General features: G+C 42.1%; 1 protein-coding gene across 1 annotated transcript in view; it reads left to right on the forward strand.

The window, feature by feature from the left end:
- The window catches only part of LOC117440301 (coiled-coil domain-containing protein 85C-B-like), a 48,086-nt gene extending 27,296 nt beyond the window's left edge, over positions 1–20,790 (forward strand). Inside the window, 6 exon segments of the mRNA XM_034076604.2 lie at positions 6,188–6,267; positions 12,698–12,802; positions 18,676–18,768; positions 19,238–19,273; positions 19,275–19,337; positions 20,070–20,790. Of these exon segments, the coding sequence (XP_033932495.1) occupies positions 6,188–6,267; positions 12,698–12,802; positions 18,676–18,768; positions 19,238–19,273; positions 19,275–19,337; positions 20,070–20,159 (467 nt within the window). The 3' untranslated portion in view covers positions 20,160–20,790.
- The last annotated feature ends 1,781 nt before the right edge of the window (positions 20,791–22,571 follow it).

Consider the following 22,571-nt stretch of genomic DNA (forward strand, 5'->3'; position numbering starts at 1 on the left):
CTTGAGGTAATTGACCCAACCTCCTGCCTTGAGCACACATAGCCTACTCACTCACATACACACATATGTATAATCACAGATGGGTTTAAAAATCCCCTTTCTCGTGCAAACCTTCTCGTTTGCTCTCCCTTCCTCCCACACACAAACACAGAGTCAGCTTAAGACACCCATGCAACCCACGTCAATTATATCTTACCAATGCTACACATGAGCACTCATTCATTCTCCACACATACATATAGCGCTAAGAGAATATCCATGTCTCTGTGCTAAAACACTGCGATACAGCTGTGAATAGGAGATGAAAGCTGAGCCAGGAATAATAAAAGCAGACTGATTTCAATGCACTGCAGGCTTCTATGGGCATGGGATCTGACTTGAGAACAGAAGGGAGGCATGGTCCTTTTTAACCATACCATTTTACCAAAGCTACTTTGATGTAGCAAAGACCTTGGAGTCAAGAGTGCGGAGGCGGGTTTTGCTCTAATTATAACATTCCCGACAGAATCAGCCAAATACCCGGTGTACATTTGTACACGTTTGGTCTAATTTTAACACCAGCCATCCTAATTCATGCAGCGCCCATTTACCAGCATGCCTGGCGCAATGCTTTTATGCCTGCACTTCCCAATTTGCTTGTAAAAGAGTGGCCTGCATTGACCTCCAATAAACATAGTCCCACCTGCTGCCCCGTACTGGGAGTTGAAACATATGGACGTGACAGAGAGAAGTAACAAATGGGAAAATGGAAGGGCAAACTAGAAATCTAAGAAGAAAGCTTCATTTGCGAATACCCTAAAATGTTAAGTATATTTTCCAAAATTGCACACTTAAAGGACAATACCACTTAACGGTTAATCCTGTTTTAGCCCATTTGTAAAGATTCACATACGCTAACACATAAACCCTTTTTGCTGTATTCAAGAAATGTTTTTTCTTCTACCATTCCATGCAACCAATGGTTTCCAGAAATGTTTTATGATCTGGACTTTCCTAAATTATTTATAGCTTGAAGTATTTAGCCCATTTGTTCTTACTGAAGACCTACATCGGGAAAAAAACAAAACGTGTCCTTAAACAGCGGGGCAGTGTAGTTGTCAGCCAAAGTTTCTCAAACGGAGGTAAGTGTGATGTCAAAAGTGCAAAAGTGCATTTGTTGGGGACTATTTTTAGCTGCAGATTGGATGCACTGGGGCGAGTTAACAGCAGAAGCACAGTGTATGTAGGATCTACTTAACATAAACTACAGTGCCCATGTTCAATGTCATGAAGAAGCATGTTACGCAGTGGAGCTCATTTGTTTATAGATTTTGAAAAAGGTCTATAGCACAGAGGAATATGAAGCTTTGGCTACACAGTTCATTGTTTGTTTTGGTGTTATTATAAGATCTGTAAGATACAAGTTGAACATTTTAAAAAAAAAAAAAAAAAATACAAGATTGATCTTTTAAGTCTATTGGCAGACTCTTGGTGGAGTCGTGTAATCCATCAGAACATGAAGACCGTGTTATGGATTATTTCATTGCAAAGTTAAACCACATTACTAAGAAACAACAATGTGACGGAAATGAATGCATACTTGATGTTCACTGTTTTGATAATACAGTTTAAGCAACTTTCAAGAGCCCATTGCAGGGAAACTAGATTGGAAATCAAGAAAAATCAATTGCTGCCTGGATTTGTGGAAAAGAAAGAAATCTCCCAAAATCTAGAACTGTACCGCATGCATGTAGTTAAGGAGCTTATACTTGAAAACATATTGCTTTGGAGCTTAAATGATGTCGATTTTGGAAAACTATCCCAACTCAAGGACCAACCACTGGCTTTTCTGGTCTTTCAACCAAAGCAGATCACAGATTACATTTCCTATACATGACAACTGCTGATGAATATACAGTACAATGCTCTGGAAAAAGCTAGTCGACCCCACAGAATTGGGCCTACTACTACTTTTTTTTCTGAGGTCAAGAATATACTTTAATGCTAATGATGCAAATATTTAAAGAAACTACATTTGCAAAGACTTCTTAGACATTTGTTGTTAAAGCAGTACTCTTTTTGCATTTTGGATTAAGAACTGTGCTCTATTCCAAGCACAGTTTGCCGAACATCGTGTAATGCTGAGTAACCGTGGCATGATGCAGAGTCAACATGAGTTGTAATGGACAGATGGGGATGGGATGTTTGTGGCACAGTGGGACACAAAGAGGAACCAGTTGGGGTCATGGCCTTTAGAGGACTGCACCACGTTTTTGGTAAATTTAGCTAATCCGGTAAAAGTAATGAGAACCAGCCCCCCTTTAGAAATAAAAGCTAGGTTAACAAAACATCTGTAGACTTCCATAGAGCAGTTTATAAATACAATGGGCAGGGAAGGTAACGACAAATGTAAGAAAACAGAACGAGATGGAAAATAGGGAGTGGAGTGGAGCAGAGTTGATGAAGGAGTGGCTGCTGGAAGTGGGTCACAGCGCCACTGACGTGATGCAAAGTGACGTGCTGAGCGGGGGACGCACTCGCGCCAATGTCTGCGTCACCTTTTGTCCTGCACACACACGCGTAACGCTACATTGGCTCAATTCATTTGGTAAACAACACTTGTGCGGAGGTACAAAATAAAAATGCTTAGTAGTGCTCTGTAAGGACACGTTGCCCCTTCTCTCTCTGCATTGTTTACTGCTTGCACTTTTACTTTCCTGCTTCCCCGCGCCTCGCACTCACTTTATCAGCCTTAAAGATCGCATTCAGGTTCTGCATAAATAATAGCGGCCTCTCCCCGGGTGCTTGTTGTGTACAAAACAGTGGCTGCAGAGCTGAGTTTTGCAGGGTAATTATTTTGCTATGCGATCCCTGTATGATCTGTAGCTTTTTCCCCTCCAGCCTCACGGAGGAGCAGTGTGGAGAAGCTGTAGGGATGGTAGGAATAAAAGGGTGGAGTAGTTGCAAGGGGGGAGCTGCTGAGGGAACAGTTTAATTGCCTGACCCCACTCCCACCAGGATAGCTGTCTGGAGCCGGGTGTTAAAGAGACGGTGACGTCTGTATTCTCCCTCCCGGCTCTGTGCATGCAAACTGTGTGTGTGTGTGTGTGTGTGTGTGTGTGTGTGTGTGTGTGTGTGTGTGTGTGTGTGTGTGTGTGTGTGTGTGTGTGTGTGTGTGTGTGTGTGTGTGTGTGTGTGTGTGTGTGTGTGTGTGTGTGTGTGTGTGTGTGTGTGTGTGTGTGTGTGTGTGTGTGTGTGTGTGTGTGTGTGTGTGTGTGTGTGTGTGTGTGTGTGTGTGTGTGTGTGTGTGTGTGTGTGTGTGTGTGTGTGTGTGTGTGTGTGTGTGTGTGTGTGTGGTAGCCTGGCATTGTGTGTGTGTTGTCCCGCGGATGTTCCCACGGCAGATCTATAGGCATGACCTCTTAATCATGTCATGTGTGATGTTGAAGGGATGCGCTCTGAGATTTAACGTTGCCACCCTATAAAGTATCAAAGGCTTATAGAAGAAGGGAGAGATGGTGTATCGGTATGTGAGGACTCCTCTCCTCACAGTGGAATGTCTCTCTCGCCTCAGCTATACATCAATATTTATTTTGTATCCCTTATCTTGATTTTGTTTTGGTCTAATTCATCCTAAAGAGATCAAATATAAGCCAGACAGACTCGGGCGACTTTTGAGTTTATTGGATTACTGACGACGAGATCTCAATCTCTGCATAATCTAAATATACACACCACGAAGAAACAAAGAGATGAACATGTATTTTCTATTCCTCCCCCCTCTCTGTCTGAGGCTTCTTCCTTTGTTGTTTGAGTGTGCTGGTGGTGAGTGAAGGCAGAGGAACCTTCATCCTAATCGGCTTGAGATCTGGCTGCAGGTCAGGCCAGCAGATGAATTCAGATTAGGGGGGGTCACAAGGCAGGAAGAGAGGATTAACACTACCAGCTCTGGCCGCTGCAGCCTGCTCCATTAGCTGGCCATCTGACAGCCCTGTCTGCCCTGCCTATAGAATCAAAGGGGCTGGATTTAGATAGGCTTGCTGGGGCTGCTCTCATTCAATCCAGTTTACAACCAGGTTTTAGGGAACCAATCAATGTTGTTCATGTGAAAATATGTTGTGCCATTACAACTGCAAAGGTTAGTCGACTGAGCAAGTTGCCAACAGTTTTGATAGATGATTACATTTGATTACATCAAGTATGTTATTTTTGAATGCCAACATGGCAGACATTTCCCTTTTCTGGCTCTCCTGGAGATTTCATGCTTTTTTATTATTAGTTTAGTAAATATCTTAAGGTCTCGACTCACAAAACAAGACATCACATCAATGTTTTCAAAATGTTTTATGACATTTGTTAATATGTGATGTCATCGTTAGTAACAGCCTTCAAATTGCTTAATATCTGTAAGCTACTCTAAAAGAGATACTGGTTTTCCATTAGCATCCCATACTTAGTGTGGTTCAACTACCCCAAGTTGACCGGTGTGTGAAACAAGGGTAAAGCTAATATCTGTGACTGTACATCTTCAGAATCTAGACTGCACTGTCTGTATTTAACTATGTGTCTGCAGATTAGCGCCCCCTGGTTGCAAAGTGCAGATACACCAGGTTACATGAATTCCACAGACTAATCAGGGTGAGTTATAAACAAACAAACTAAAGACAGAGTTGGTCACCAGTGCAACAAGCTGTGATTTAATGCATGTGTGTGCAGTATCCTAAAACGATGGCTTCTTATCTGGGACTTAACTCAACACAGCATATTCATCATCGACCTCCCCGTTGTCTTTTTTCTATCTCCGCTGCCGGTCTCTCTGTACTTCCACTTAGCAAACTAAATAATGTGCGCCGAGTTGCCTAGGTGCTCTACCTCGGCTTTGATCCTACTGTAAATTAAACATGCCTTTTTAGATAACAGGCTCTGTGCCACCGACTGAGTCAAATTGCACCCCCGCACTTCATACACTTCCTGTCCCTGGTTTGAACTCAGCGCCGTTGATTCATGTTAACGCAGAGATAACAGCTGAGGGAATCTCTGCAGAGCAATTAGGGCCGCAGTTGCATTGTTTTTCAGGTCTATACAGTGCAGAGACCGTTTTGGAACACATCTCAAATGTGGCATTGATGTGTGTTTCGCAATGAATGAGTGGAACAGGAGAATGTGTGCCAAGCTGGGAAATGGCCCCACTCCAATAGGGGTCAAAAGTTAGGTCAAGCACTGCTAATCTGGGTGGGAACACTCGGTGCTTGACCCCTGACACCAATTTACGACCCGTTTTTATAGCACATGAGGGCCTTGTACAAGCTGCTATTATGATTGACAGATTACATCTAGTTGAAGTTACCACTTTTTTAAAAGCTAAAGCGTTGAAACGTAGGGCTTAATGATTATTGTGCAGCATTTCTGTGTTTGGTACATTGTGTTTTTGACGTTGGTTGCTCAAAACATGCAACAACAACGATGTAAGACTTTTCTCTGGGAAAACATTTATCGGCATTTCTGACATTTAAGGCCAAAATAATGAATTATAGGAAATGACCAATTGAGTGATAATGAAGTAATAAAGTAGTTGGCTTCCCACCAGGATTATTTTTCTGATAAGTGTTACCTTTATTTGCCATAACATGTTGGCTTATGACTTTCAAAAAACGATTGACTTTCATCATTAGCTAAAGCTGCGCTACTAAACGTCAGGATGCTAGAAACATGTTGCATGCTAATGTTAGTATTTTATCTTAAGGCACTGAATACCATCAGTGTACCAGACTAAATACAATTTGTCTGGTTATTTGTTTTGTCGTCAAGTTAAAATGGTCTACTCTAATACTGAAATAATTTTCAGTCCCCCCTATTCACCTCGTATGATACTTAGACACGTTGTCAAGTATTCTAATTCATAACCAACAGTTTGCACAACAAACTGCATAATAAGACATGCGTGTTGTTTTGTTCGGTTGCAAAATCATTATTTCAGTTACTGAAGTTTCAAATACAAAGTTCACTGTTGAATAACAAGACAAGATATTGCACATATTTCAATGTAATACTTTAAACCCTCATGTTTTATTGGGTCTCTCAAAGTGCACCGCAGCTCTATGTGGTCCTTTTGCTCCAGTGGTCGTGTCGGCCAGTTTTTCTTTTGAGGTCTTTGAAATGCTAATCGTTTATCCTCGCCTCTTTTTTTCCTTCTCCTTCTGTGCTTTAGATTCCTCCACCAACTACATCAGGCAGCTGGAGTCTAAAGTGCAGATCCTGGAGGACGATAACACTAAGCTCCTCTCACAGGTAAACAACAAGTATAAAATGCTATGGCATATCAGCCCACACCATTACTTGTTGATCTTCTCACCCTCACTTAACACCACTTGTTGAACTCTCCAACTCAACCCAACACATGTGATAGGCAGCTGTGATGAGATGGAGTGGTTGCATGATGCCTCCTTGAAGTCTCCTCCTCACAACAGCCTGTTAGTCTTAGAATATGTTTACCATGTTTAATTCATGGGGAGTCGGTTGCTAGCAGTGATGTTAGCCCCGGAGGCGAACTGTGGGAGCGCAGCAGTGATGAGAGGAGGGGGAAAAGGAGTGGAAAGAAGCATTGAGTGACAGCGACAGAGTAACGCATCTCTCCCAAAGTTGACCTTGCTCTGACTTCTCCCAAATGTGAAACATGGAGGGCTGAGTGAGTGGAGGTGGGAGTGTGAGAAAGGAGGGTCCTGGTTCATATTGGGTTCACATGTCAGTCTATAGGAGTGTGTTGCATACATGCAACCACAGACGGTGAAAGCTATAACTGAGTCATATTTTGGGGGGTACATTTGTCAAACATGGCTCATTAATTGGTAAAACATCTATTAATAAACATATTCATTGGTTATCTTTCTGTTCATTTGATTGCAAGCTGGAATTTCAAAGTTTTAATCAAAGCCTTTATTTAAAGAAGAAATGATTTCTCTTACCCCAATGATCTCCCAGTAGATCTTTATGGAGGCAGAGAGTGTCGGCTGGAGTCACGGATACCAAATGATCCCTTATAATTAGCCCTTAAGTGCTACACATTGTCCCACAGCATTCAAGACACACAGTATAATTTGACTCTGCTTCTTAGAGTCGACTAATAGTCCTTCTTCAAAGTTGAACTGATGAACGGTTTATTTTGTGTCTAGAACTTAATATAGATTAGAATGTAATAGAATCACATTTTAATCAAATGCAGTTGTTACAAGTACATTATGAGAATGTGGAGTCACCATGACACTTTACCATTAGTCAGAATACTCTTCCATAAAGTCTTGTAAGTTCTTTTTTTTACAGTATTCTTGGAGCTTCAGAATAATATTCTTACCCTCAATAACAGGTCCCGAAATACAGTTATCAAATAATGAACATATTATACACTGTTGTGTTTTTCTCTCCCTATAGGCCAATAGCCGGTATAGTTTATCACAGATACAGACAAAAAAGGTAACATTTTGAAATGTTTTTTGGCTCCTTTGCTGGTTGAGTCTTTTCAGTCTTGTATCTGTTTGGTGGAGGGACTTTCACAGCTTTGAGCTTGCTGCTTTGTCATTTACAGAGGGTGGACCCAAAACAAGTAACACCTGTACAATGTAATGCATTAAGCAGCCAAAACATTGAGTTTCTGTTGACACTGTCACACGAATGATGAATCAACTCTATGGTATGGAGGAGGATATTGATACCATTCTTATGTCTGTACTGTATGTGAGTACGTTGCTAACGCCAGTCAGCTTAGCTTAGTTTAGCTTAGTTTAAAGACTGGAAATGGGGAAAACAGCTAGATTTGTTCTGTCCAAAAGTGACAAAAATCGCTTGCCAACACCTCTAAAGATCACCAATGAACACTTTATATATTGTTTTTATATAATAATATATTGTAAGGACAAAAACCAAAGTTTCTTACCGGTTTCACTGTATACTAGCTAACGTGTATCCTGCACACAAGTAAAACAAGTTTTAGCAATTTTGTGTAAGATTTAAGAAAAGAGAAATAACATTAGTTAATCAGTTTATGAGATTTAGAATTGCCAATAGACCGAGTGTTGTACCATCGTCTTTATGCTATTCTACCCATGCTAAGCTACATGGCTGCTGCGGTACCTACATATTTATTTTTGAAATTAGAGGGGTGGTTGTGCATTACCTTGTCCAGGTGTTACTTCTGTGTCCAATCCCTGCTGTGCACTGCTAGCATGCTATGCTAACGAATGAGCACAGGAGGCCCTGCTTGAATGTGTTCTATCTTTGCAAGAAAGTAGTTTCCTGTCCTTGAGGCTGTTTTGCACAATGTTAGATACGAGGTACCCGAGGTGAATGGTTGCTACAATGTGTCTTGGTGCATACATGACACACTCTTGTACTGACAGCTTGTCTGGACGTCTGGTGGGCTGAATAATTTAAGACACGGGGGGCCAACTCAGGTACATCCAGGTATCCATAATGCATGGCTGACAACTGGTGTGTGAGTGCAACTGTATAATGATGAAATGTCTGCAGGTTAACACAATACCTTGATGGGGGTTTGATTAATAAACCGTGGCGTCTAATAAACAGTAACACTGGTAATGAAAACACAAGTGTACTCCAGTGGGTAATGGAGGCAACAGAGCATCCTGAGTAATTTGGCTCTTATGCTTTAATCTACTTAATAATGTGTGTGTGAATGCTAGCAGGTGGAATACAAGGAATTAGTCGCCTCAGTGGACATATTGCCTAACTTCCTGTGTTATGAAACTGGCTGAGCGAAACTTGCTCAGCCTGAAGGAAACAATAGCCTCTTATCGTTGGCTGGAATGTTGACCCTCCAAACCAGCTTGACTGAAGGATTTGACTCTAGTAAAAAGAGAGGGGAGGGAGTTAACATGTCCCACGGTGAAAATGACCAAGTGCTTGCATAGCACAGGTGAAAACAATGTGAGAAAAACAGCTGTTTTCGACGGTCATACCCAAACATGATCAGGCGCATTCAAGTACACTGTGTTCTTTTCTCCCCTTCGGATTTCCCATGTCTTTCATCCGTTACTTATCTGCATTAGCTCACTGAAGGGTGAGGCACCTCCATGCTCACTTCCACCTTATCATTAACATGTAAATGCCGTTGTGATTCTTACAATTGAATGATTCAGATGACACTGCATCCTTTTAATGAAGGCTGATTGAACTCACTTTGTGAGCGGGTGCTGCAGTCAGGTCCGATTTGAATGAAGACGGAAGGGAAAGTAAGATGGATTGGAAAAGGGTATACTTTGCTACAACATGGAGCCAATGTGGTTCACAATCTTGCACTTTAATTTTTGATACCTCAACTCCACAAAAGATACTTTTATTTTGCCCATTTAAATAAGCATAACATTGGTGATGGCTTGTGCCACCCACCCAACGCTTATCTAAAGCCAGTTGAGTAGCACTTGAAATGTTTTGGCTCTATGAAACCTGATGTACTTTATGATTCTGTTTTCTTCAAGTTTGTATCTTGTTGGTCGAATGCACTTATTGTAAGTCGCTTTGGATAAAAGCGTCAGCTAAATGTAATGTATAACCTTGTGACGTTACAGAGACTCTATCTATATGTTATGCTCTCCATTGTTTATAGTGTTCTTCACTACAGTGTCATGTATCCTTTAGGTTTAGGGCATGGCTTACCTGTAATTGAAAGGTCTCTTAAAGGCAACCAGGAAAGAGGCAAAGCTAACGCTAACCCTTGCTGACTCCCACCCCTCGTCCAAATATGGTCACTTCTGGATCCAAAAAAACAAGATGGCGACGGATGAAATGCCAAGATAGAGGCTTTAAAACATCATGATAGCAAAGTCTTTTATACAATCCATGGGCCACTTGCATTATGTTTCGGTAAAAGCTAAAGCTTTAGCCTCAGGTAAAAGTTAGAACCCTAACCCCACCAATTTAAGACGCACATAAACAAAGAAAGACATTTCAGTTGCATGCTGTGTAGATCTAGCTAGTCCTAGTAGATTAAGTAAGATGAGAAAAAATGTAAGGTCAAGATCACAGGCCACTCTGATTAATCGGATTCTGTATTCCGATAAATGATGGAGTGCTGCCATCCTCTCTACCCTTTTGTCAAGGCGGCATCACCCCTGCCCCTCATAACTCAGGGAGGAAACGATGCGTGGCGTCCACAGCTTCTCCCTGTCACTTCCAAGAACATTGTGATGGATGTATAAACTAGCCAAGAAGACTGCAGAGGGCCAACGGTCCCCAGCTGTCTGTCAAACAAATAGCTTTGTCGGTCTCAGCGGTCAAGGGCAACTCAGGAAAGGTCGTAAAGACGGAAACTGTAATGTTTTTCAGATGCTGGAAACCGTGTCGGAGGAATATTTTCGACCGTACTAAGACTCCTTACTGCGTTGACATATGTTTTCATTTCCTGGATTGTGTGTTTATGTCACGCCTCCAGATGTGACATTTAGGGCCTCAGCTTGCTGATGGACACAAAGCCTGGAGAAATGATAAAAAGATGTTCGTAAAGGTACAGAATTGAGGGCATGAATATGGAAACCCGGAGGATAGATCAAGAATTGCCATGGGAAGGATTGTGAAAGGTTAGAGAAACACTAGCGGGATTCGGCGAGGAGGGGGAATATCAAAGAGAGAGAAGACAAGGGGAATGCTGATTGTATCTTTGTGTGTGTGCAAACTGTGTGTGAGTGATAGAGAAAGAGATAACAGAGGCAGACGACACTAGTGCGTGGCATGACAAATGTCATGAGGGACAGTGGTGGTGCCATGTTCCTGCATCTGTAGGCAGGATACCACCTTCAGGAACCAGTGGTCTTTGGCTGCTAATGGAAGAAAACAGAGGAACTGTGACCCTGCATAATGTCTCTCGATGACGGCACAACATTATGTAGCCCAGCACAAGGAATGGCCATTTTTGGAGCAAGCCGCAACAATTTCAAAATCAGCTTTGCAAATGTGTAGGGTAGGGGTAGGAGGTGGAAGAACCTATGGATCCTTAATAAATCATCACCAAGGCTCTCAATATAGTAGAGCCTGAGCCACATGTATAAATATATATATATTGTGATGTTGAGGGTCATCATAGATACATTGGCTGTATACAGTATGTTTTAGAGCTGGATATTGGCACGGATTGCATTGACAGTACATCAACTGTCCAGATTGATTCTTATCTGTTTAGTAAAATACAAATGGCAATGCATCAAGAATTTGTCCTTAGAAATTCTTCTCCATCACAAGTGAGCTACAGTGTTTTCTGCCATTGTTAACACATTTCTCGGATTGAAAAAGTAGTGCATCAAGGACTTTCTGTAGCAAAACCGCACAAATGTGGCTTATCTATGCATTTTTGGGTTTACGTGAGCAAAACAGGTTGAGCCGGAATAATAACAGACCTGCAACACTTGCAATGGACTGTCAAAGCCAGATGCTTGAACTAAGTACAGGGCACCCACATCGCTTCGAGCAGTAATTCCCAACCTGGGGGCAAGGGGGGCGCCAAAAATTGCAGGGGGTGCACCAGGCCTCAGATGATTTGAGGCCTAATATCATATTTACACTTTTTTTATTTATTATTTTTTACTTCTTTTATTTTTTTGACATATAATTGTTACACAATACATGATTGTATACATTACAATAAACGTATACAAAATAATTGATTGATTCATTTTAATAAAAATTCAAGTTAGTAGCTATTAAAGGGATAAAAAGACAGAAATGTATAATTATTTCTTTAATAGAAATGTTTCTTCTGCCCGTAAAGTGTTCAAACCGGGCTTTTCTGGATAAGCGCATTTTTTAAAACATCGTCATTGTCCATGCCGGTTTCAGATTATTTGTCACAGTTGCTCCGATCAGATCGGTCTCCTCCATTTTGTAGTTGTAGCATTTTTGAGACTTGCGTGTGGCGGGTGGGGGGCGCAACTTCCAACAGGAGTCATTTGGGGGGGCTCTCGGGGAAAAAGGTTGGGAACCACTGGTTTAGAGCACACTAATTAATCTGCACTGTATGTGTTGACAGGACATCAGCGTGGATATGTTAAAGACAGCTGGCTAGCTAGCGTTAGCTACCGGGCAGGGACTGACTAAATAATGTAGAATCTGCAATCGGCCCATGGCTTGAAATCTCGTAGATGGAGTCTCTCGTCAACTAACAAAAACCAAGGGCAGTGACAAGGTTATTTTTTAAATGAGATGCTCAATACATAACTCGATCATATCCATCAATCTGGATCGATATATATTGATGCAATGATCGATGATTTCAATAATATCGATGTAAACGGGAAAACATGGGGGCTTACCCTCAAAAGTACACCAGCTGAAAGAAGAAGAGAGTTAGATCGTTTTTTTGTTAACTGTCTGGAAGAGCCCAATAATACTATTTTCAAATCATGTCATGCTTCTTTGAGAGTTGATATTAATGTAAAGGATTGTGTTAAAAAACGCTTATGATAGTTTGTTTCAAATCAATCACAGGCCCCTGAAACAAATTGAGTCTTAATTACATTTTGGAAGATTGTGATTTCGGGAAATATAGTATATCTTTGTCCAAAGTAGATACTATATGCATTGTATTGCTGATGTTATCACATTTGGATTTTATTTTCGGTTTTGGATTACATTTTTTGCAGTGAAGCTAAATAATTTTGAGATGACATGGCACTGAACCTTTATATCTGTTTTGTGTGTGTGTTTGTTTTTTGCTCAGCAGTGCAACCCAGGTGACCTTCGTGCCCTGAGGAAGGGAATGACCCTCTACCACTCAGAGTCCCAGCTATCCTCACTGCCCCAACGCCAGGACGCCATGCACAAGGTCAGTACCCAGAAGGCCAACTCACACACACACAAACACACACACACACACACACACACACACACACACACACACACACACACACACACACACACACACACACACACACACACACACACACACACACACACACACACACACACACACACTCACAAATGTACGCGAGTATTCACATTGACGCACATAGAGAGACACAAATTCATAACATTTAAATAGTCATAGCCAAAGCCCAACATTGCTCATACAAAACTTTGTTAAGTACAAAGATGAGGTTTAATACATACACGCACGCACTTACGCACGCACGCACGCACGCACCTAATTGTAGGGTGCCTCCACAGTGGAATAAAGTAAAGTCAGCTCTAATCCACTTTACTTTTAACTCCAATTATACCTCCACAGGCAACCTCACGCTCTCTTACACATGACAGGAAGTGAAGCGCACACATATGCAGGAAGAAAACAGTGGAGTGTAGGGAGTGAGGGGGAGGTTACAGAGAGGAAGGAGGGGAGACTAAGACAGCGAGAAAATAAAGAGGAGTCAGCCTTCTCTTGTCTTCCTCTCATATCCTGTCCCCTTCCTCCTCCCCCGGGGTCTGTTTGAACTGAATCCCACTGTGAAAGTAATAATCCTCCACAATCCAGTGCCACCCCTGACCCAGCCGGTGTCTGGGGAGGAGAGGCTGGGTAATTGTTTTCTGACTGCTTAGGGGAGGTCAGAGCCGGGCTACGCCACTAACCAGAGGACTAAATCTTTGCGTGTAAAAATCAATATTGTGTTTTAATCACAGGCCCAGTGTGAGGTCACAGGCTGAGTGCGTTGGCACCTTTCTAAGCTTGTGGGTAAAAACGGCCTCTTCACGGAGGTTCACGAATGTCCATGAAACCGTGACCCTGCGAGAGGTCTCTCCCTGCAGGGCGATGGATTTAAACTGCAAATTATCTTGATGGTTGTCTTTTTAATTTAATTTCACAATTTGGAAGACATACAAGGTCATGATATTGACTCGAGGTGTGTATTTTTGGTCCTTGCTGACATGACATTAATGCCGCTCTGGAACCGTTTTTCTTGCTGTTGAAACAAGCTGAACTGGATATCAGAGCTGACGTCAGCTGCTAACACATGTCCAGTTTAGAATGAATGGGAGGTCAAATATAAATATAGTTTAATGTTATAAACTAGCGAGATTTAAAACTACATTTCACAAAATAGATTATATACCTCCAACTACGGAACATAATGCTAACTTCAAACTAAATGACAAAAGGTCTGTTATTTGGCTATTTTTCCCGCTAACTTTAGGCCGCCTGAGTTTTCTATCTCTTGGAAAAGCATATGTCTCCGTATTCATAAATAAATTCAAATGTCATATTTACATCGACAAAATCTTAACAGCAAGTATTTTATATGAGAATATTGATACATATAATAAATAAAGGTAAATGTAAACCTTCAGCCAGCGGTTGATGTGCTGCAAATGTGTCAAAATGGATCTGAAAGCTCCTTTATATCTTACATACTGCTACTACTACATATGTAAGTACAAAGCCAAAGTACACAAGATTACAAATAGGTTTTTTTGGGGGGGGGGGATAAATGCAGGACTATTTATTAGCGTTGCCATGAGGTTGCTGGGCTACCAGAATAGACTTCAGCAAGCACGGAATAAGATACTGTTGTTGCTATGAGAAAACGTATTCTTGCGATTCATGCGGTTCTTGTCCTCTCCTCAAAATGTCTTTCTTGTCGTGACATTTCCGCACTAATGTTGAGTTGTATGGTAATCGATAGCCTGCTCTCTAATGTAGCCCCAATTTCATCTTCATGTGAGAGAAGGCCCTTGTTGGGAGAGGGAGAGAAATAGGAGATGAGAGTTGTGGGAGACTGAAACGGCAGAACTTCAGTGTGTGTACCCTTCCTAATCTATCAGCTCATCCTTTCGATTTAGTCCTTTGTCTCACTCAGGCCCAGTTTCAGGTCAGTGATTGTGCGTGACGATGTCAGATAGAAAGAAAAGAAGAGGAGAAAAGATGGATAGAGAAAGGAAGCAGGCAGCATGCGTGATTCTCACAAACACTCAGCAGTCGGCTCTGATTCTCTATTCTCCAACCACAAACCATCGATTCTGACAGCGTTTGTTTTCCCTCCTCATCATGCAAGGCCTAAATCAGGCCTGTTTATGCAACCGAGCCATCCATATGAACAGTAAACATGGCCCGGAGCTGGCTTTGTCTCTGCGCTGTCCAAATCGGTTTCCCTGCTGAGCTCCAGCACAAAATAAACAACAAAAAAACCTGGCCCGATTGCCGCCACGAAGTGTTTACACATTTCATATAATAGCCACAGTAGAGAGCATCAAAAGAAGGCGACAGTGATGATTTACTTTTTTTTTTTTGCTTGACTTCAAAGTCCAGTGAAAAATGAGCAGTATGGAAAGTTAAGCTGTCACTTTGTTGCTGTGACCTTTAACAAGAAGTGACTCATTTCTCTCGGAGGGAGATGTTTGTTTTAAATGTACTCATAAACGTGGACTTAACCTTGATTACACATTGACAGTTTAATTGTGAGGATGTGCACGTATAACTCCATATTTCTCAAGGAACTTGCCAGTGGTTTTGCATGTTTTATCCTGCAGACCGTTTTTCCATCTACGATGTTTGGTTAATGTTCACCTGTCAGTCAGCCACTTCTTTTGAAACTCAAGAATACAAATAAGTTAATGTTTACGTTTTTCTTCTTCTGCATAATGATGCTCTTGCAAGTGGGATCAAACTATGAGATGTTTATGTAACACCAGTAGGGAAAAACATACTATAATACTTGTATTACAGTACTGTTTATAAAAGCAGTTATACACACCACCCTAACCCTGCATTCAAAATCTGACAGCAAATGCACTTTTAACAGTAGTTACATATCCCCTGTCAATGTTGAATTGGATAAATGAAAATATGTTAAAATAGTGTCCTATTATTACTGATGGATGTTGTAGCTTGTAAAAATATTAACCATTTAATATTCAGTAATGCAGTTTAATATATAATTGCATCATATTGAAAAATGATTTTGTCATGATTTAATCATTTCTGAAAACCAGAGCCCAGTCTGCTCTGATTGGCTAGCTTGCCGGCTCTGTTGTGATTGGTCAACCTCGGAGAGATGTCCCGCCCCTTAGCCAATCACTTGCAATGTGTTGGAGTACCAGCCAATAGAAGTGCGAGTGTTGCATAGTGATGTCACTATATTGCTGAAGTAAACAAAGGAGTCCAATGGAGGCGTTTCAGGCAGGGGGGGGAGAGTGTGGGAGAGAAACTCCCTCTGTAAGGAAACTTTGGGATTTTAGCCTTTGCAGACCATTTACATGCACACAAATCTATAAAACACACTACAGGAAATAGATGGCCTCTTTAATATATCAAAGAGAAATGTAATTAGACATAGGTTCAGGGCCGCCCCTCCCTACAGGCCAATCACGGAAGCTGCATGGGGCCCCGCCTTGCGCAGGGGGGCCCGCCCAGAGGGCCTCAGCTGCTGTGTGCAGTTCTCCGCGCACCCCCCGCTGACACGCGAGAGTGAGAGGTGACAAGGGGAGCACGTCTGTAACCCGACACCGTTGCAATGAATCGAAATCTGACCAATCACGGCTTTGATACGGCCACTAGTGCAGGTGAAGAGATGTCGGTGAAAAGACAGTTTCAGTCCGGCGCAAGCAAGAGGGGAAAAAACAAAACGTGAAACTAGAGCATCACTCGAAGGTGGGTTATTGTATGAGTCAAATGTACAACTTGCGAATGTTGTATAAGTCAAATTGCCAATTGCCATATTAAAACATCAGCTGCAATTCACGACATGAAGAAGGCAGTCTCTGCAGAGCATATAGGCTAATGGAGATGCAGTTATTTCCAGCATTCTTTATTTAACATTCATTCAAGTATGTGATGCCTTTTATCTGCTGATGTAGAGGAGGAAGAGGATGCACTGTCTGTCTAGCTGGCTTACATAACAGTTAAAGTTTACAGCCTAAAAAACATGGAGCATTTTCCCCCCTTTTATTCATTTTTATGTCAATTTGCACATTTCATGGTGATGCTCAGCCTCTCCCCTTAACTCCTGCAGTCATCATCATGTCAACAACAACACAGAGAAATACTGGTAGACATGTGTGTGTAGTTGTTGATACATTGCTGACAGAGGGAACTAGAATACAGATTTAAGAAATAACAGTTTTTGACTATAATACAACTATATTATAATAAAATAATATAATATAGTATTTATATTATTGAATTGATTATGATTATGATTATTAGTAGAAGTAGTTTATTTGCATTCATTATATTTTAATCTTTTTGAGGCTAGTATTTGGCAGGAAACGTATTCACCTGTAAACGCACACTGAACGACATACATGCACATTTACCCTTTTACCTCACTGTATAAAAAGTAACTGTGTTGATAATAATAATAAACAGGAATTATATTTGCCAAAGTAGCCTACTTTGTTTCCAAAACATTCTTTTTCACTCCTGTCGGTTGGGGGGGGGGGGGGGGCCTCATCTTCACAAGTTGGCCAGGGGCGGCCCTGCATAGGTTGCACATATTTTAAAATTTGAGCCTGCTGCAGAACGGCAACATTTTTAATACAAAGAACAACAAATTAATATTAACCTTTTTATTTTGTCCATGATCTTGAATCAAAGCTCATGAATGCAATACCTTATGGCAGGCGACTCATCTCCATAGTATTATGGCATGTTTGACAAAAGAGCAGAACCACAGCTTTTGTCCTCACAGTTCAAGCATATTGATTCCCCAGCTGAAAGAAACATGTCATCTAACAGTTGCTCTCATAACCTGTGAGAGCAACAAAACAACTTCTCTTTTGTGATTGTTGTGATAGGAATAGACTGTTGGGAAGTTTCCACCAAACATCCCTTTTGGCCTCAGTGGGATTCTTATTTTATCTCTGTGCCTTTCGGTTGTGTGGGTCTGGCACCTAAAAAGGGGACGGGGGGTGCGGAGGGATCTGACAAACGCATCGGCAGCGAGCAGAGAACTGAACCCTGGCTAACAGAGCCACAGAGCTGTGTCTAATGCAGGGCCCCGATGCCAGGTTACAGTGAATAGTGCCATTGTGTGTCCCGGAGATCTCTGTGTCCCTCTAACAGAGAGCCACTGTCTGGAACTAACCGGGGGGTTGGGATGAGTGGAGCGGCCCCCGGGTCCTCTTGCCTGGCTGGCTGCTCCCATCACAGCGGGTTTAGCAATCACACTGTGCAGGTAGCAGACCTGGCTGCGAGTCGATGCGTAGGGAAAGGGAAGATAAACACAATGGGAGGACAGGTGATATGAACTGGATGAAAGGGATGACATTTTCACTGCTGCAGTACAAGAAATCCCTCGTGGTAAATCAGAACCAAACACCCACTGAGAAGGAGAGAGGGCTTTATTTTCTGTTTTGGAGCTTCACAAATACAGTGGTGCTCAATTTTGGGCTATACAGGAGTGGACCTGTCCACCAGAAGTTCTTGCTTTAAAGGGCCCATGTCATGCTTTTCCGGTTATACCCGTCCCCTTGTGTGTTATGAAGGTTTTCCTGCATGTAAACGGTCTGCAAAGTCACAAGGAGCTCCAACAAGCCGTTTAGGACAGAGGGTGAATACACATACTTTACAGAGATGCTGTGAGAAACCAATGTGAGTTTGGAACATTGAACAATGTAAATCTATTCTAGTAGACCTCAACAATGGAATCATGATCAGTAGAAACGGCCATGACATGGGACCTTTACATCTTTGTCACCTCTTATTGCTGTGCACTGAAAGAAATGAAAAACAACCCTAATTGTCCTCCTCCCTCTTCTCCCCCCCAGGGTACCGGGCGTCTCCCCACCAGTGAGTCCTCTCCTGCCACAGGTTACCTGTCCTGCGCCCAGAAGCCTGAAGCAGTGGTCCATGCCATGAAGGTACATACAGAACACTTTAGGGTGATTGTTGCTAGGATTTTTCTTTTTGCACCGTCACCATCCCACTAGTCGAAAGCCCTGTTCCATGTTGATTTCAGCCTCACTTATTGCCGTGTACTAGCATTTTGTTTATTGGGAAATGAACACTTTTACATCCCAAGCTACATTGAATAAAATGTAGCTTTGTTGCTTATCTCCTTAGTGAAAGAAAACATCGGTTTACTTTCACACAACTCATTCAGTGTCAGCTTTGTCTCCATTATCTATTCCACCTAAACTGACCTAATTCTATAATTGTAGGTCACACGGGGTTAGTGAGCATTGACGTACAAAGTTATCATTCCAGGCGTTAAGTTGTCATAGTATTATTGAAAAAACACATGAACAGCTTCCAAGGAATACAAGTCCTGGGAATCTCGGAATTCTGATGTTTTGATTGTCACATGACTAATCTGTCATTTCTCCCCAGGTGCTGGAGGTCCACGAGAACTTGGACAAGCAGGTCCCCCGAGGACTACGAGGACGACCTCAGTGAGAAAGAGAAGGCCATTGTGCGAGAGATGTGCAACGTAAGTGCAACACGTCACAATGTTCCAGCTCTTTCTGTGCCTCTGTCCCTCAGCTACACAGCTCTCCTCTGCTGGGTGCAAATCAGGTCAGGGTTTGAGCCTGCTTTCACTAATGAGGGAGCCTCGTGTGGACTCATTGGGTTTGGAATGACATGCAGCAGTGTCCCGGGCACTCTTGCTTTTCTTTCTGTCTATCTCTCCATCCCCCTCCCTCCATCACCCCTGCTCCGAAGCCACTCTAACTGGAAGCCGGGAGTAAAGGCTCGTCGTTGAGCTGTCAGAGCAATTAAACTGGAGCGGCGGGGGGAAAAAAGAACTCCCCCCTCCATTCTTCCTCTCTCCCCCCCTTCATCTCCCTCCATCTTTCTCTATGGGTGCTGAAAGGCCCGACCCGGGATAAAAAAGGTCCGCTGATTAGAGAGAAAAAAGGCTATCTGGGCCCTGCAGAGGTATGTGACAGGCCAGGAATCTGGGGAGCATTACAATAGCACCTCTGTAATATCACTAGGGTCCCCCGGGGGGCCCCCACTCACTGGCAGAGAGATCTCACAGAGATAGAGGACAGAGATACTGAAATATGTGTGTGTGTGCAGCTCAAAGTCAAACTGCGAGCATTTGAAGAGTTCACTCTAGAGAAAGACAGTCCTTTTTTTTTCTTTTTTCTCTTACTCTTTCAGTGTCTGTTTCTCCCACTCTTCCTCTCTCAACGTCTCCCTCCTCTTCGTGTTGCAGGTGGTGTGGAGAAAGCTGGGTGATGCAGCAGGATCAAAGCTGTCCATCAGACAGCACCTCTCTGGGAACCAGTTCAAAGGGCCGCTGTAGCATGGCAACAGAAAGAGAATGAGAGAGAGATTTACAGTACTCACCTGAAAACACCTGCGCCTACACAACCCATCATGCCGTGCTCCCCTACTGCCTACAGAACCCAGCATTCCTCTCCGACAGACGCTCTCTATTGACTGGCTCAGATAGCTACCTGTTATCCACATGCACAACTGTCTTTATCTCAGAGCTTATGAAGCGTCTGCAGCTAGTTTCACCGATTTGCTTCGTTGATTTGAAGGCCACACAACGATCTCTCTCTGTAAAAGCCATCAACACAATTTTTTCGTTCTTCAGAGCATCGCTGTGCTACATTAAGCTAATGATAAGACATGGTTTCAAGCACAGACAAAAAAGTGTCTAGCCATGGATGTGAAGGCAACACGATTGCGGTATCTTCAGATACATTTTTAATAGTACCTCCTTTAGAGACCCCCTAGCTCCTGTCACATGTATTGCCCCCCCCCCCCCTAGTGGTCAATGAGTATAACTAGCATTAGCATTCTAAAGTGTTAACTAATGTGAAACCCACTGTGACCTAGCACCTTGTGGTCATAAGACAAGTCTATGGATAATAACGTCTAGAGATCACTGTTAACTTGTGTATTATATGTATAAAACCATAGCACTACTTTCATTGTTATTGTTGATTTTACTTTTATCTTTTTTTGTATTCTAGTGTGGCCATGTGATCAATAATTTTAGTTGGAAAGCGTACACAACCAGACCTTTTTTTAAACAGGGTTTTCTTTTGGTAAAAAAAAACAACTCCTCTTTTAACTCCTTCTTTCGTTCTTCTCCAGATGTATTGCTGTAATTCCGTCTCTCTGTATTGGAAATGTATCAAGGCCATTCTGAATCAGACCATCCCCTCGGGCTAATTTTCTTACTTTGTAAAAATGAACTAAAACTGTATGCTGTTTGCATGCTCGACAATCATTTTCTCAGGTTGGGAGGGCTACAGCTTTACCTTTGCCCATCTGTGTGTGTGGTGTGTGTGTGTGTGGTGTGTGTGTGTGTGTTGTGTGGTGTGTGGTGTGTGTGTGTGTGTGTGTGTGTGTGTGGTGTGTGTGTGTGTGTGTGTGTGTGTGTGTGTGTGTGTGTTGTGCTGTGTGTGTGTGTGTGTGTGTGTGTGTGTGTGTGATGTGGTGTGTGTGTGGTGTGTGTGTGTGTGTGTGTGTGGTGTGTGTTTGTGTGTGTGTGTGCTGTGTGTGTGTGTGTGTGTGTGTGTGTTGTGTGTGTGTGTGTGTGTGTGTGTGTGTGTGTGTGTGGGCGTTGTGTGTGTGTGGTGTGTGTGGGCGTGCGTGTGTGAAAGGAGACTGAATGCTTCTCTCGCAGCTGTAGCATCTGCCTGTGCAATCCTCTTCTTCTCTATTGAACCCTGGTTACAACTCGGTTGAAGACTGCTGAAGGCATTTGCTGAATCCATAGCCTTGTCCCATTATTAAAAATGTCAAGGCCAAATATTAAACCCTAAGTTTAGTTTGGACGGCATTATTGGAATGCTCCGAATTACTTTATATCTCAGTAGATGAAATAACGTTTTCTTGAGCTCAGTCCTTTCTGTGGATTCAGCAGGTGTGTTTATGCGGCGCATGTTTCTTAAAATCTTTTTTTATTAGAATGAGATAAGTCTTCCCTTAGATGTCTTCTGAAAAAAAACTAACATTTAAAAAACAAGTATTTCTTGATGTCATAATGAACAAACGCTGTTTATCAAAGTATTTATTGCAAGGTGTCAGATAGAGATGGGAGAGCAATCAATAACTGAACAGTCATATTTTAAATGTATCAGATTACTCAAAGTTGTTTGATAGATACGTTTAGTGACTGCCAGGTCGGGCTCTCCCATCTCTAGTGTTATTTGTTCCAAATTAGAACATTTGAGGCTGTCCGCCATGCTCCTCTCAAGCACTGGGTCTAAAATAAATCAAAGTATGGTTTTTTAAAAGTGTCCTTTTTTTCTAGGAGCTGATTTAAAGCCATGATGTAATTTTGAATACTTTATTAATGGCATTTGACTTGAAATGTGCCACATTTTGTCCTGCATGGTATTTTGATTTGGAACCCACTGTATTTTTTTAAACATCTATAGTGTTTCTTTTTCTGCCTATATGCTAAAACCACAGAATCTACAGAGTAAATGTTGATTCCTGTAGTAACTAGCTGGCTGTAACTTCTTTTTATGAATTTCACTGAGATGAATATTTGGCAGGGTGAAAGGAAGACATGAAATACGCCACTTTTAGAAACATTTGGGAGAAAATAAACGAAGTTGGTTAAAGAAACTGTGAAGTGGCTTTCTTTCTTTGATGACGCGTGTGTTGTTAGACTGCCCTCTGCTGGTTCAGTACTGTAAGTGAAACTGCTGCAACCATACGTAACTCACCTTTTCTGAAATGTTCGACAAAC

This window comes from Pseudochaenichthys georgianus, chromosome 24 (assembly GCF_902827115.2).
Source record: "Pseudochaenichthys georgianus chromosome 24, fPseGeo1.2, whole genome shotgun sequence".
NCBI classification, from domain to species: Eukaryota; Metazoa; Chordata; class Actinopteri; order Perciformes; family Channichthyidae; genus Pseudochaenichthys; species Pseudochaenichthys georgianus.